Here is a 16,312-nt window from a genome sequence, read left to right as displayed (position 1 = left end):
ACCTGAGATGTTGTCTCTCCCATGGACTATGCTGTATCCAGTCCTCTCATTCTTCCTTTATCATGTGAATGAACAGAATTAATTTAAGGCTTGGCAGATCAGAGTAAATATGGTTAGAAATTCAGCCTCCTCTTGGGTTCTCACCTGCAACCTCAGAGTGAAGATGGCCTGCTCAAGCCATGGCTAAGAAAGCACACCAGCACCTCTACTTTCTCAGAAGACTAAAAGAATTTTCTCATGTTCCCTTTGACCCAACCAATTTTTCTAGGATGCTTTCTATGGTGCATCTGTCTAGATGCATCATGGTTTCATATGTCAGCTGCTCTGCCCAAGACTGCATGAAAGTTTAGAGTTGTGAAGCATGTGATGAAAACAGTCTTCCATCTGTAGACTACATTTCTTGCTGCCACTAAATGTAGCCAATATAATCAAAGACCTCACCCATCCTGGACATTCCCACTCCTCTCTCCTGCCATCAGGTAGAAGATACAAAATCCTGAAAGCACATACAGCAAGGGCTCAAGGGCAGCGTCTGTCTCACTGTTATAAGACTGTTAATTGATCCTGTAGTTTGATCGGATGGACTTTGACCTCACAATCTGCTGTGTTATAACTTTCGGCCTTATTGTCTGCCTGCACCAAACTTTATCCGTAACTTTAACACTTTATTCTGCGATCTTTTACTGTTTTCCCTTGTCTGGCCTCAATGTAGTGTTGTAATGAAATGATCTGCATGGGATGGCTTACCAAACAAAGTTTTTTTTTCCACTGTACCTCAGTACATGTGACCATAATAAACCAATTTACCAATTTATTTGAGTTGTCCACCATCACTGGATGACTAGGTGTTGCTGTACTACTGAATGCTGACTTCAAGTTAGGAAAAGGGGAAGTACAACGAGATCTAGATGTTCTTGTACATCAGTCAATGAAAGCAAGGATGCAGGTACAGCAGGCAGTGAAGAAAGCTAATGGCATGCTGGCTTTTATAACAAGAGGAATTGAGTATAGGAGTAAAGAGGTCCTTCTGCAGCTGTACAGGGCCCTGGTGAGACCACACCTGGAGTATTGTGTGCAGTTTTGGTCTCCAAATTTGAGGAAGGACATTCTTGCTATTGAGGGAGTGCAGCGTAGGTTCACAAGGTTAATTCCCGGAATGGCAGGACTGTCATATGTTGAAAGATTGGAGCGACTGGGCTTGTATACACTGGAATTTAGAAGGATGAGAGGGGATCTGATTGAAACATATAAGATTATTAAGGGATTGGACACACTGGAGGCAGGAAGCATGTTCCCGCTGATGGGTGAGTCCAGAACTAGAGGCCACAGTTTAAGAATAAGGGATAGGCCATTTAGAACAGAGATGCAGAAAAACTTTTTCCACCCAGAGAGTGGTGGATATATGGAATGCTCTGCCCCAGAAGGCAGTGGAGGCCAAGTCTCTGGATGCATACAAGAGGGAGTTAGATAGAGCTCTTATAGATAGCGGGGTCAAGGGATATGGGGAGAGGGCAGGAACGGGGTACTGATTGTGTATGATCAGCCATGATCACAGTGAATGGGGGTGCTGGCTAGAAGGGCCGAATGGCCTACTCCTGCACCTATTGTCTATTGTCTATTGGTCCTTCAGTTGTGGCATTTTTAGCTCTGTCTGTGGTTTGTTCCTTTTACTGTATAACATGCACATTATTTTATCTTGCAGCTCTGTCATGTTGGCTCATTTTTTTAGATCCACCTGCTGCTGCTCTCAGGTGCAGGTGGATCTCTTTTTTATTTCTTATTAAATCAGGTCTGGTCCCCTGGTCTGGTGGGTCAGCTCATGACGGTAGAGATAGCATTACACTTAATGAATGCAGGGTTAATTTTAGATTTATCCTGTCTAGCAGAATAATACTGTTGTACAACCTGGAGGGTGCCCTCAATATGAAGATGTGGCTTTGTGATGGTCACTTCCATGATTGCTGTAATGGTCAGATCCATTTGCATCAGATAGGTTGGTGAGGATGAGATGGAGAAGGTTTATACTTTATGGTGGTTTATTCTCCACCTGATGTCCCAGTTTGGCAGTTGTGTCCTTCAGGACTTTGTCTGCCTGCATTGTTAGTGATGATGCTTTTAATCCAGTCTTGATAAATGACCATAGAAGTCACCTACTCAGCAGCTATTTTCTGACCATGTTACTCTCAATGCATCTTCCAACCATTGTTCAATGAGGAGGAAGCAAAATTCATTGGATGAGAGAGAATGGTATATGATAATTAGGGGTTTTCTTGTCCATATTTAACGATGGACATAGCTTCGTGGGATTTTGAGTTGACATTGAGTACCCCTAGATTCACTTCACCTTGCCTGTATTAACATTATTCTACTAACTCCTGAGTGGGGATATCTCTCCCTTACAGGTGATGGAGTGGCAAAGTCTGCCATGCTGGTTTCTGGTATTTTTCTGAAAATATAATTATGTCAGACTATTACTTGTCTGCTTCTCTGACAGCTCTCACTGTTTGTTGCATTCTTGCAACATTAGTGTCTCCAGATGTTTGTTGAGGTAATATTAACTATTATAAAATTCATTTTTCAGTGTTTATAATTGCAGAATCAACTGATCCTTGTCACACACAGTGTGCATGTGCAAGAACGCAACATATTTCCTAGCGTAAACCTGGAAAGTGAGTGGAAGTTGGCTGGCTTTGAAGTGCAAGGTGCACCACAGCTGGTACAGTCCATGTGAACTCCATAGTAATGGGCAGTTATGTGGGAACTCTGGAAAGATTCTGGTTATACTGACTAGGGTCAAGTGCAGAGAATGTACTTTAAGATACAAGATGCTGAATAGAGGGTGGGAACTAAACAATGTGTCATGTACCCAGTTGTACTTTGAACTCAATTATGAATGCTGAAATCTAATCTAAATGTGTACATTTCTCCATTTCCCTTGCTGAGCTGCTGTGTCTACAGAAAACCATCTATTCCTTGTAACTCAGTTAGGTCAGTCAGGCTATTTGATTTGGAATGAAAACCTTCAACAACAAAAAATTTGTCTTGAACTGTTATTTAATTTGGATATCTTTGAAACAAAGTTCTGCACAGAACTGAAATAACAGAAGCAGACTGACTTAAGTTATTGCGTGATGTTGGAATTTAAATAAAATTTTCTGAGTGTGCAGATACACTCAGTTATTACAGTAGTTTTATTTACAGTTTTGGGGGTTTGAATACTCCGATTTTTTTTTGATTTTTTTTTACATCTTGTAATGGTTGGCCTGGAGTTTTTTTTTCCGTGGGAGGGTGGGGAGGATACTAACTTTATATGATTTTATTCTGGGTGCTTTTTCCTTCCTGTTTTGAGCTATGTAATTGATATGTTTATTTTGCACTGTATTAGTCTTCATTTTGCTGTTGGGTTTTTGCTTGTAGTGGTTATAGAAATGCATAATAAAATCAATTTCAAAAAAAAAGGATTGAATTATTCTGTTGATCAAACTGTTTTTGTTCAGTTGGTTGTCTGGAAATTTACAGACTGTTAATTAGAAACCAAGATGTAATTCTTGTAAAATAACAATCTTTTTCTCTACTTCCAGCTGCTTTAAGCAGATGTTAATTATTAAGTGTCAATGAGATTTTCATAGTTCATGACAATTCAGTAGTACAAACATCAAAACTTGAATATCCGATCTTAGTCTCTACTCCTTGGCCTTGGTCTTGACTTTTTTTTAAAACTCTACTCTCTCATTTCCCACTTCTTTGACAGCAGTGAACTGGAGCCAATTGGTGTGGGGAAATATTTAACCCAACAGAGTCGGGGGGTGGGGGTGGCAAGGGGTGGTTAATATAATCTCAGGACATTGCTGCAGGTCTTCCTTGGAGAATTGTCCTCATTTTGAAACTCCTTGGCTATTTTTAGCAATGTTTTTCCTGTGTCATGAGGTTAGAAAAGGGGTTATTCACACAAAAACCTATTTCAATTCTGTTTGCAATAGCACCAATAATGAACTAATTTCCAGTGTCAGACATTAAACAACATACATTCTTTGTCTTATAAATAATGGTTAATGATCGTACAAGGTCATGTGTGCTCCAGAAAGGGAAGCCTCACCACCAACCACAAAAGGGTTAGCCATGGGCACTCACATAGGTCCCACATGTAGCCTATAGCCTGTTTGTCACCTATATGGAGCAGTCTTGTGTTCCAAGCCCACACTGGTGACCGACCCACACTTTTCTGATGTTACATTGACATCTGCACTGGTGCTGCTTCCTGCACCTGTGCTGAACTCATCGACTTCATCCACTTTGCCTCCAACTTCCACCCTACCCTCAAATTCACCTGGTCCATTTCCGGCACCTCCCTTTCTTTCTCGATCTCATTCTTTCTATCTCCGGTGACAGCTTATTCACTGATGCCTATTGCAAACTCACAGACTCTCACAGCTACCTAAACTACACTTCGTCCCACCCTACTACTTGTAAAAACACCATCCCTTCTCTCAGGATGAGGCTCTTCATTTCTAGAATGAAGGAGATGTTCTCCTTTGTCAAAGAAAGGGGCTTCCTTCTTCCACCATCAACGCTGCCTTCAGCCACATCTCTTCCATTTCACGCATGTCTGCTCTTTCCCCATCCTCCCGTCTCCCTACCAGGGATAGGGTTCCTCTTGTCCTCACCTACCACCCCACCAACCTCTGCATCCAGCATGTAATTCTTCGACACTTCCTCCACCTCCAACAGGATCCCACTACCAAGCACATCTTTCCCTCCCACACCCCCCACCCCCACTTTCTGCTTTCCGCAGAATGTGACCCCCTTGTCCATTCATCCCTCCCTACTGATCTCCCTCCTGGCACTTATCCTTGCAAACAGAACAAGTGCTACACCAGCTCTTGCACCTCCTCCCTCACTACCCTTCAGAGTCCTTCCAGGTGACTTTCTTCACCTCTGAGTCTGTTAGGTCATATACTGTGTTCGGTGCTCCTGGTGTAGCTTTTTGTATATCAGTGAGACCTGTCGTAGATTGGGAGACCACTTCTGCCAGAACAAGTGGGATCTCCCAGTAGCCACCCATTTAAATTCCACTTCCCATACATCCATCCATGGCCTCCTCCACTGTCGGGATAAGGCCACACTTAAGTTGGAGGAGCAACACCTTATATTGCATTTGGGTAGCCTCCAACCTGATGGCATGAACATCGATTTCTCAAACTTCTAATGATGCCCCCCAAACCCCCCTTCCTTTTCCCTCTCTCACCTCATCTCACCAATCAACTTCATCCCTCCCCCTCTAGGTTTTACCTAACAAGTGGTGGTTCTCTTTCCCCTCCCTCTCCCTACCTTTTAAATCCACTCCTCAGCTTTTTTTTTTCTCCAGTCCTGTCAAAGGGTTTCAGCCCGAAATGTCAGCTGCCTGGCCTTCTGAGTTCCTCCGGCATTTTGTGTGTGTTGCACCGACCACCTGCGTTGCTCAACTTTTGCTTGCTTGGGAGGGGAGGGAAGGGGAAGGTGGGTTGGGGGCAGCTGGGACATGATAGGAAATGGGTAAGACCTAGCTGATAGGGAGTGGCCAAGATTCACCTAAAGGATTAACAGTTTGCAACTAATTCTGTAACTTGGTAGTACACAACAATCAAATTGCCATGAACTCTTTGCAAGACATCGAGACCCTCAGCAAAGCTGATCAGAAATGCAATGGCAAGTTCTGCACTTGTCTTGGCGCATATATACCCACTGAAGCATTCAAGGCTCAGCAGTGTGTGAAAGGGAATCATCTGCTAAGTAATGTTTCTGCCTCTGGACTCAATTTCCACTTATGATTTTAAACACTATCTAAGGGATGTAACAACATCATTCTCCATCATAATCAGTTAATGCCGATAAAAGGAAAAATATTGCTGCTATGGCACTGCCATTTCCTTCAGATTCTCCTTCCTAGTTTTATGCTCCATCTCAGTGAAGATGTAGTCGTTCTTGATAGGTCACTGCCCTGAAAGTCTCTCTTTTGTTGGAGTGTCAGTAGTCCAAAGAGAGGACTCGCTATTACTTCCATGAATTTGCCAATAAATACTACTTTGCCAGTGTTAGTTGCACCCACAGAACAAATCTTTGTTCATCAACACACACAAAATGCCAGAGGAACTCAGCAGACCAGGCAGCATCTATAGAAAAGAGTAAACAGTTGACATGTTGGGCCAAGACCCTTCATCAGGACTGGGGGAAAAAATGAGTCAGAGTAAGAAAGTGGAGGGAGGGGAGGGAGAAACACAAGGTGATGAGTGAAACTGGAAGGGGGGAAAGGTGAAGTAAAGACCTGGGAAGTTGATTATTGAAAGACATACAGAGCTGGCGAAGGAGGAATCTGTTAGGAGAGGACAAAAGGCCATGGAAGAAAGAAAAGGGGGAGGAACACCAGAGAGGTGATGGGCAGGTAAGAAAGATATGGTGAGAGAGGGTAATGGGAATAGGGAATCGTGAAGGAGAGGGGAGGGCATTGCCGGAAGTTCTAGAAATTGATGTTCAACCGCCATCAGGTTGGAGGTTTACCCAGACAGAATATAAGGTGTTGCTCCAATCTGAGTGTGGCTCATTGCAACAGTAGAGAAGGCCATAGACTGACCTGGTGGAATGGGAAGTGGAATTAAAATGGGTAGCAAGGGAGATCAATGTTTTCTGGCAATGGAGTGCAGATACTCAGCGAAGCAGTCTCCCAATCTCCATTGGGTCTCCCCAATACTCAGGAGGCAGGAGGTCACACCTGGAACCAGCCTGATAGCATGAACGTCGATTTCTCGAACTTCCGCTAAAGTTCCCCCCCCCCTCCACGCTTCAACGTGCCCCATTCCCATTTCCCTCTCTCACCATGTTTCCTTACCTGCTTATCACTTCCTCTGGTGCTCCACACCCTTTTATCTTCCATGGCCTTCTGCCCTCTCCTATCAGATTTCCCCCTTCTCCATCACTAATCAACTTCCCAGCTCTTTATTTCACCCCTTTCCTTCTCGGTTTCGCCTATCACCTTGTGGTTCTTCCTCCCCTCCCCCCACTTTCTTATTCTGACTTCTCATCTTCTTGTTTCAGTCCTGATCGAAGTTCTTGGTCTGAAACGTCGACTGTACTTTTTGATAATGCCACCCCTGCTGAGTTTTGTGTTGTGCGTTGCTTGGATTTCCAGCATCTGCAGATTTTCTCTTGTTTATCTTTAAGTTGATGGTTGATTGATGCTGAGGGGCATTTTGGTGATGTCATCAAATTAAGCTCCCGAAATTTCTGAAGTGACACTGACATGTTTGATCAATATATTAGTCTCTCAGCTTTAACTGGCGGAGCTTTGCAGAGTGTTTGAGATCCTTACAAGGTAGCTGTGGTAGTAGATGTAAGAAGCTGATAAAATTACAAAGCAAATAATTGATTTTTGCCACACCTTCCCATTTCAAACTTGGAATTTGTTCCATTGGAGCTTGCAAACTTGGTTCCTTACTTTCAATGACACAGCACAGAATTGGACGCAAAGGAGAATAATGGGGCTTGGCAATCATAAATTATTTTAAAACAACCTGAAATGGTGAGAGGAAAAATTAAAGGCTGTACTAGCAATCACAAAGAAACCATCCTCCTTCACTTTGCACTCTTCCTAACTTCATAGAAACAATAGTAGACATGCAAAAAAAAGAGAAAATGCAATAACGCTCCAAAACTATGTCCTGCTTGTGGCTCACTTTGCTACATATCTGCAAATGATGTCATCAAAACAGTAACAAAGCACCAAAAGGCCTCCAGCCAATGATGTCAAAAGTTGCTTTTAAGGTAAGTAGCCAGATAGACAGAAGTCTAGCAATCTTATAAAGCTGAGATACTTCGATAAAGGATTTAACAATTTCTATTTCTGAACAAACCTACCATTTAGCTTTTGTCTTTCGTCCCAAGTCAAAAGAACATTTTTGCTATTTGAACTTCTCCATAATGCCGAACATTGGAATTTTCTTTTAAATGATTATAGCAAGTTGCAGCCATTTATGTTATAGGGCTGTGCTTGTTATCACTCAAGTAGATTTCATGAAATGTGAGAATGTCAGTAGAGTCTGTCATCTTTATCTCCCCTAGATAATTACATTTGGTCCTTAAAAGTCCTACTACATTCATTTGATAGATTCATCAACTGGTCACAATTATGGATAAGGGACTGCCTTTTTGACAGTCTGTGAATGTTTATTGACCACTGGGCTTCCAGATATTTGATCAGTGTTGTGGTGACATGGGTTATGATTTCCACGTAGCAAGCACACTTTCCTTTAAGGAACATTGCACGAGTTTGATTTCTTATAACATCTCAAGATGCAGAAAAATTGATAACTTTTGGTTTAAGCTGATTAGACTACTATAATGCACTCTTTTCGGGACTGCCTAAGAAAGATGCAAATCAGCTGTAGCTTGTTCAAAATACAGCGGCAAGAATCTTAACCAAAAAAAGAATCTGAGCATATTTCACTGGTTATTGCATTCGATAATTACTAATGGATTAAATTCAATGTGGAGCTACAATAAAAGGTGTTAACGAAATAAAACAGAATCACAGTGGCTGCAGACTCCTGAATGGCTTTCCCAACTTATCCAGTTTCTTATCTATAGCTTGAAATATGCATAACCCCATTGCTAACTTTAATTACATGGTCGTGACTTTAGATCAGAGTTTGGGAGCAAAGTAAAAATTGGCTCAGAAATTGGTGAAAATTAACATTTGGAGGCATTATTAGTGCATAAAAGCAACTAAAGAAGCCCAAGAATGAGGAATGAGCTGATTTGGAGGATGTAATCGTCTAAAGCATTGTATGAAAGCAGTCCATTATCTGCATTTGGGTGACTGTGCTGATTTTGTTCATTTACAGTCAATCAAAAGGACATGGCAAATGAATTCGTCCGATAATGATGAGGAACTAATACAGTTTTATAGTACTGTCGAGATACTGGTAGTGTTCTAATCTGTTCTGCTGTTCATTTAAATACATAAATTGTTACTCAGTTAAATGGTAGCTTGTCTTTTTTAATATACCTTTTAACTATTTCCATGAATCTTCAGTTAATTGGTCTAGCCGTTTAATTGGGCCAAAATGTATTGGTCCCAACATATACCAATTAACCAGATCCCACTGTGTTTGGTTGAGACCAAAATGGCTTTTAAAATCTAAATATTTGCTTCCTTCCACATAGCTGAAGAGGGTAAAATTGCTGGATAGAATGATGGGTAGGAGATTTCAGGTCTTCAGACAGGATGGTGAAAGTGTGCTTAGGATAGAATATTGGCATTTAAAAACAAGAGAGAAAAGGTCACAGGCAAAGCACAAAATTGTTTTGTCATTTGCAGTAGTAAGGTTATCAGGTATGATTGAATTGAGAATTAGCTAGTCAGTAGCATCTTGGCTAGCTTTGGTATTAGCACTATATTCATCCATAATAAAATAAAGATAGGAAAGATATTAAAGGCAGGAGAAGGCTCATATCAGACAACAAAGCATCTGATACAATGTTCAGTAGTACAACAAAGTAATTCACAGACTCAAACGTGATATGTGAGTGATACCAAAATCATTAATGTGCATAATTTAAAAAACATGTATTACTGTTTTTTACTGTATAAAGTTAGTAATTTTACAGTTTAATTTAATTTAACTTTACAGTTAATTATTCCCTTTTCATTTCTCTATAGGCTTCATGATTCAGATTTGTTTCATGTACAGTAGGCTAGCAGCAATAAGATAGACAATTGTGACATTAGCATGACCTCCAGAATAATATAAGAAAATAAATTACTTTAAGTTTTAGTCAACATACATAATCAGGAACTAATTGATCTTTGATTCCCTAGGTGTGCCACTAGAGGAGTATTTAGAGAAGAATCAAACCTTGTCCCAGTTCCTCACGAACAATGCATCACTTCCAAAAGAGGTGGTTAATGACTTGATGATGGCGAAGATAAATCTTGATCAGGTAATCTGCAGTAAGATGTGGTTATCCTTACGGAAAGATGGCATTGAGTTGATCAACTAATCGAGGATATGGCTTGTTACAACGGATGGAGCAGAACTGAGGTGTTGTTTCCATTCACCACTGTGAAACTGAGTATTACAGATGGAGAAGGCCCCAATTCTGTTTTATCAGCAAGATAACTTTAGAAGGAATGAAAGTCGTATGCTTTGAAGGAACCACCTCATTCAAGGTCCTGATTCTTGATTGCTACTCATTAAGACCCATTTAATTAAAAGTAAAATGTACAGTAATAGATAGGGATCTCAACTGAGTTCAGCATTGCAGGATAGAATAACATTCAGATGTTCTTCATCTAGAAAGAAATAACAATTTCTTAAATAAAGCATTCTAAGGGATATCCTGGGCTCCATTGGTGTTAAGAACCTAGAGTCCAGAATTTCTGCTGGAACTTTAATCTCTGTAGTTACTTTGATGGGAGACTGACACACTCCCCAGAGAAATCATTTTACAGTGAACCACTGCGAGAATTTCTGAGTTCATCTTTGTGGAAGAAAACGTGGGAGTGAGGTGGTGACGTGATACTAGATGGTAAATTTAATTTGCAAGTTTTTTTTCCACAAGAGTTATCTAGTGCCTCTTTTATATTCCATTGTGTCAAGCATAGCTTTGAGGTTTAAGTCCATTTTTCTGTTACGCTTTTCTGTAATATTTTAGTAAGGGCTATTGTTTCAAACTGAATCTTGCTTGACAACCATTTTTGGAAACTCTGTGGTGTGCAATTAAGAGTAGTCGGTCTGTTATTAAGATATCCCATATGACTGAGTTAGACAGTTTCTGTTTGTACTTAGATCAAACTGTCTGTTCAACCTGGTTATTCAAAAGTAAAAATGTTTTCCACAAGGGAATCAGTTACCATTCATGTTTTGATACCTTTTGGATCATGAGTATTAATAAGTGGTTGTCAATTGATGCTGTATAGAGAGAGTAAGAATTAATCAATTGAGCAATTACAGATTTTAAAGCTAAGGCAACATTACATGAAAATGGAAATGGTCATTTGTAAACGTGCAAGAAAATTGGAATAAGGATTTGTTACCATTTGGCTTCCTTGTAGAATAAAGTTAAACCCCTCTACCTGGTGTTTGGATTTTTGTAGATATCCCTTGCTGGTCTAAGGGAAAATTTAAAGGAGACTGTTTGCAACATATCACATCTCTCCAGTTTCCTAACTGTAAAGAACAAGAAGGCCTTCAACCGTTTGCACAAGCATCTGTGTGCCTTACCAGAGGAGATGCTGCAAAAAGCAAGAAGTATTTTCTTCTCAGAAATCAACTTCTCCAAACTCTTGGCGGTCAGTTGGCATGATTGAGTGTTAACGTTGTTACCTTTATGTAGTCATTTCATTTAGAATCTGATTATACAGCACTGACCTGAATGTAATTTGATATATTTTGTACTGCGTATCTCCAGTTTTTATTTTCAAAGTTACCTTGGGCAACAACGTAGAATAATCAAGAATACTCAAGATCACTTAGATATGCTGTACAGCCTAATACTCATTGTTAACATAGTTGCATTATCTTAATTCCATACATTTAAACTGAGCATAAAGTACCTTGACTGACATCTTTCATAGTGTCACACCTCCAACATTGCAGCATTCCATCAGCACAGTCCTAAACATGAGGTTCTACAGATGCTGGAAATCCAGAGCTAACACACACAAAATGCTTGAGGAACTCAGCAGGTCAGGCAGTATCTATGGAAAGGAATAAAGAGTTGATGTTTTGGACCAAGATCCTTCCTCAAGATTGGAAAGGAAAGGGGAAGAAGCCAGATTAAGGAGTTGAAGGGGGGAGGGGAAGGAAAACAAGTGAGTCTGGGTGAGCACAAGGTTGAGGAATTGGAGAGCAGTGGAGATCACACAAGGGGAGCAGAGGGTGATGGTCTCGCTGAACTCCTGTGGAAGAGGTAGGTGTATATCGAAGAGAGTTTGCAGTTGAGCAGCAAGTAATAAATGAGATTCTGCAGATACTGCAAATCCAGAGAAATCCACACAAAATGCTGGAGGAACTCAACAGGTCATGCAGCATCTATAGAAGTGTTTTGGGCCAAGTGTAAGGCCACACATTATTTTTTGTACAAAGTGTAAAGTACTGTATCTTAGTTTTATTACCCACTGATGTTTCCCATTAACCCAATATAGCTATGGCATGGGGAAAATTGTTTCTTATTTAAAGATAGTATTTTAATAGGGTTTTTTTTGCCAGGAAGATGGAGAAAGGCACTCCTATAAATGTTTACTACATTTAAAAAAATAGTCAAAATAGTAGTGCTGAAAAAGGGGGGTGTTGCTGTGCTTAATCTTAAAGTATTCAAAACATGATGAGAAACAAATAAGAAACAGCCCTACTGAAAGGTCTCATCCCGAAACGGCAACTGTACACTTTTCCATAGATGCTACTTGGCCTGCTGAGTTCCTCCAGCATTTTGTGTGTGTTGCTTAGATTTCCAGCAACTGCAGATTTTCTCATTTGTGAAAAACAAAAGTTATTTACTTTCACTTTATGTTATCATGGTGTATTTACCTACCTCTGATTTGTTGTTTCTTGCAGGAGAAGATTACATCTAGTACTGGGAACATGCTTGATGCATCCAATGCTTTGAACAATATAATACGCCGAACTGGAAATCTTGTTCAGCAGGTAAGCTGAATATGACACCAATGACAACAGAGCAGCAGTTAAATAAATATTCAAGAGGCTGAGGAATGGCTTAGGACATCTAATATAGATACTATGAAAACATTAGGAAAGATGAAAGGTGTCATTTGATATATTTCTCCTGTTTTTGTATGCATGTTCTTTGTTACAAATTTTTTTCAGATGTCTCATGAAATTTTACTCAGTTAACCCCCTTTTCTCAGAGCTTATAAAGATCTGATGGCTCACCATAGAGCAATTTGGAAATCTCCCAAGCCCTAATTAATAATAATGTATCCCCTTTGTAATTCCATAATTTAGCCCTACTTTCAGGATCCACTTACATAACTTTTCCCTGTCAGGATTCCGCACTTGTAACATAAATCCGTTCTCTCTTTAGTTGTTGCTGGTAACAGAAAGCTAATGCTATTAGTTTAAGAATTTGGATCAAAACAATAAATAAAATTGGGATTAAAAAAGGTATCAGTAAAAGAGACTGACAAGTAATTTCAATGATACCAAATTCCAGTTCTTTTTATTAATATCCTTCTGAGGGTAGAAAATATGTTGTCCTTAAATTGGACAGTATGTTTCTTAAGCCCTAGAATAGTGCGTTGGATCATAATCACCCTCAAAACCTTCAGAAGTGGTTTTGAAATCTCCACAGTTCATAAAATATTTATGTAGTCATTCAGGAAGACCCATTGGTACCTAAGAATGGCCACCAAACACCTATATTACCTGCATTGCAAAAAAGAACTAAGCAGAGGTTGTGCATGGCAGCTGCTGGCTTGCTCAGTGATATCAGACAGCAAACTTCGCACCTTGTGGAAAACAGCTGTGCTCCAGTATGGATGAGATTGTATCACTGTTGGAATACACATACAGTTGTGGTGACCCAACAGCTTTCTACCTTGAGGCGACAGAGTGCAACTATTTTGACAATCTGGATGGCAAGAGAAAAGGTAAAGGTTTACAGATGTTTGCAAGAGAGCTAAACATCTGGAAAGGTTTTTTGGGGGAATACAGTTTTATTCCAACTAAAAGCATTGATTCTAAAGCAGTTGAATGAAGGATATCCAAATGTATCTTGTATCAAGCAAGTTAACAAAAAAATTTTTTGGACAAACTGTTGGAGGACATTGAAAGAATATAAATAATGTAAAGAGCATTCATTCAAGACTTCTCTGTGGACTTCAGTTCAGAATGCAATTTTCCCTCTGCACATTGAGTGGTTAGTCTTTAAGGGTCCTTTGGGTTCTTTGTTTCATGGCTGCCTGTTAGGAGATTAATCTCAAGGTTGTATAATGTATACCTACTTTGATAATAAATGTATTTTGAACTTTGAATACATCTGTAACTCCTGTCTGCCCTGCTCAAACAAACCACAGTCAAGGAATTGCAGAATATTTGCAGGTCATTTTATGTGGAAAAGTGCTGATGATCATTGCAAATGTACAAACTAAATGGGTGGAAGCAGTTCCTATAGATGTGTATGCAGTTCAGGTGAAGGTTTCAATACTGTATCTTCACACAGTCTGCCAGAGGTGTCGGAGATGAACAACGAAACATCTTCAGTAGCAATGAATATATTAAATTTCTCAGCAGGAACGGAATCCAGCCTGTTTCCATGGCTCCATGTCACCCAGCTGAACTATCTTCCTGGAAAAATAGTTCATAACAAGTTGATAGCAGATAAAGTTGAGACAAAGGTTCTACATTTGCATTTCCAGGTGTTTTTCACCATACGTAGCTAGAGGATAGATGCTAAAAAGCTAGCCAGAACACAGTTGTGTTTGGTGAAGTTGGAATAAGTGTTACTGTGAGTGAGAATCTGATTTATTATCACTGTTATATTGAGTAATTTTTTTCTTTACAGTGGCAGTATAGTGCAAAGACAATACTGAAGTAAATAAATATGGTGCAAAAAAGGAATAAGAGATGGGGTTCATTGACCATTCAGAGGGAAAGAAGCTGTTCCTCAATTGTTGAGTGTAGGTCTTCAGGCTCTTGTATCTCTTCCCTGATGATTGTAGTGAGGGCATGTCGTGATGGTGATGGTTCCTAATGATGGGTTCTGCCTTGAGGCACTGCATCTTGAAGTTGTTTCTGATGGTGGTGGGAGGGTTGTGCCTTTGATGGAGTAGGCTGAATCTATAACTCTCTGCAGTCTCTTGCAACCGGATGAAATGAAGGCTTTATTACCAGGCTGTGATGTGACCAGTCAGAATGCTCTCCACCATACATCTACAGAACTTTGTAGATCTTGGGGGACATACCAAGTCACCTCAGACTCCTAACGAAGTGGAGCTTCTTGGTGATAGAAATGTTGAATTTGAAGCTGCTCACCCTTTCCATCACTGACCTCTCAACGAGGACTGCTGTGTGTCTTCCTGATTTCTTCTTCCCCTTCCTGAAGTCCACAATCAATTCCTTGGTCTTGATGACATTGAGTGTGAGGTTGTTGTTGTGACACCACTCACCATGTCTTCAAGATGGGTGTTTATGCGAAACATCACACTAGTATTTCATGTTCTGACACTAATTGCACTGGACCCGTTTCACTTGTGGTTTACCTGCATTGTAGACACAAATTGCAACATCAAGACAACATCAGATGTTATACGTCACATTCATCAGCTCAGTCACATGAGTGTGTGCTGGAAAGTTTCCATGTCTACTGCACTCAGCATAGCAAAGAAGGACATCCTTCAGAATGTGACGCTGTCAGCAAATGGTGAAGTTGCAGCACAACCAGGGCAAGAAATCTGCCAGAGAGATCAATTTGACGCATAAAGAAAATGTCATTGTGAATGGCAAAATATTCCATATGGAATTATGATGATTAATTACACTAGTTTGCCCAGGTTTATTGTTTTATAGATCATTGTTTACATGCTGAATGACTTTAGATCATTTATTGTATTTTTCAAATTGAGAAGAGAAAAATTCTGTACAGTTCTAAATATGGAGAGCAGTTCCATTGCATGTAATACCTTATGATAGGGTATTGCTAGTAGGAGACCTTAAACAAAACTAATGAACGCCATTGCATGGTTCCTTTGACACAATTTCTCAGGCCTAGTACAACTTCTATCCATTGTGCAAGTGTTAGTTGTTTCCTGAATGTTTACCTGTGTTCCGGTTTCTGTTTGGTTCACCATGTATAGTACAACATTAAACTTGGAGTCCAAGGCCATAAGACAAAACAGTTCCTGAAATTCTGATGTTCTGAAAGCTGACATTCTGATGTTAATTCCTACAAACATTTATATTTGAAGATGTGATTCCATTTACCTCTAAAGCATGCTGCAAGTGCAAAGTGTTCAACAGTTTCTTATTTGAAGAATGGTCATGTGGGTGAGTCACTGGAGGGCAGCCCATAATCATTGAAATTGTCCATTGAAGGATTAAGGAGAAAACTGCTCAAATAAGCTTTTGTTTTGCTTTCTGTTAATAGGCTGATTTTAAATTAGAGTTCAACATTTTGAGGCTTGTTTTTTTAAGTAATGTTTTTCTTCCTTTTCCACATTATCAAGACTTTATTATTACATGGGTCCAGCCCTAACCAGTGTGTAATGCCACAGTGGCCATTCATAACTTGATGAGGTCAGGTTTTTGTTTGTGGCTACGACTTT

General features: G+C 40.0%; 1 protein-coding gene across 1 annotated transcript in view; it reads left to right on the top strand.

Annotated features, from left to right (window-relative positions):
• Positions 1 to 16,312, top strand: part of LOC132406207 (phospholipid-transporting ATPase ABCA1-like) — a 186,715-nt gene that overhangs the window by 57,396 nt on the left and 113,007 nt on the right. Inside the window, exons 6-8 of the mRNA XM_059991533.1 lie at positions 9,851 to 9,972; positions 11,129 to 11,323; positions 12,588 to 12,677. Coding sequence (XP_059847516.1) covers positions 9,851 to 9,972; positions 11,129 to 11,323; positions 12,588 to 12,677 — 407 coding nt within the window. The remainder of the gene's footprint in view (positions 1 to 9,850; positions 9,973 to 11,128; positions 11,324 to 12,587; positions 12,678 to 16,312) is intronic.

Source organism: Hypanus sabinus, chromosome 16 (genome assembly GCF_030144855.1).
Source record: "Hypanus sabinus isolate sHypSab1 chromosome 16, sHypSab1.hap1, whole genome shotgun sequence".
Classification (NCBI taxonomy): Eukaryota; Metazoa; Chordata; class Chondrichthyes; order Myliobatiformes; family Dasyatidae; genus Hypanus; species Hypanus sabinus.
The sequence above is the reverse complement of the archived record's forward strand: the minus strand, read 5'-3'. Positions and strand labels throughout refer to the sequence as shown.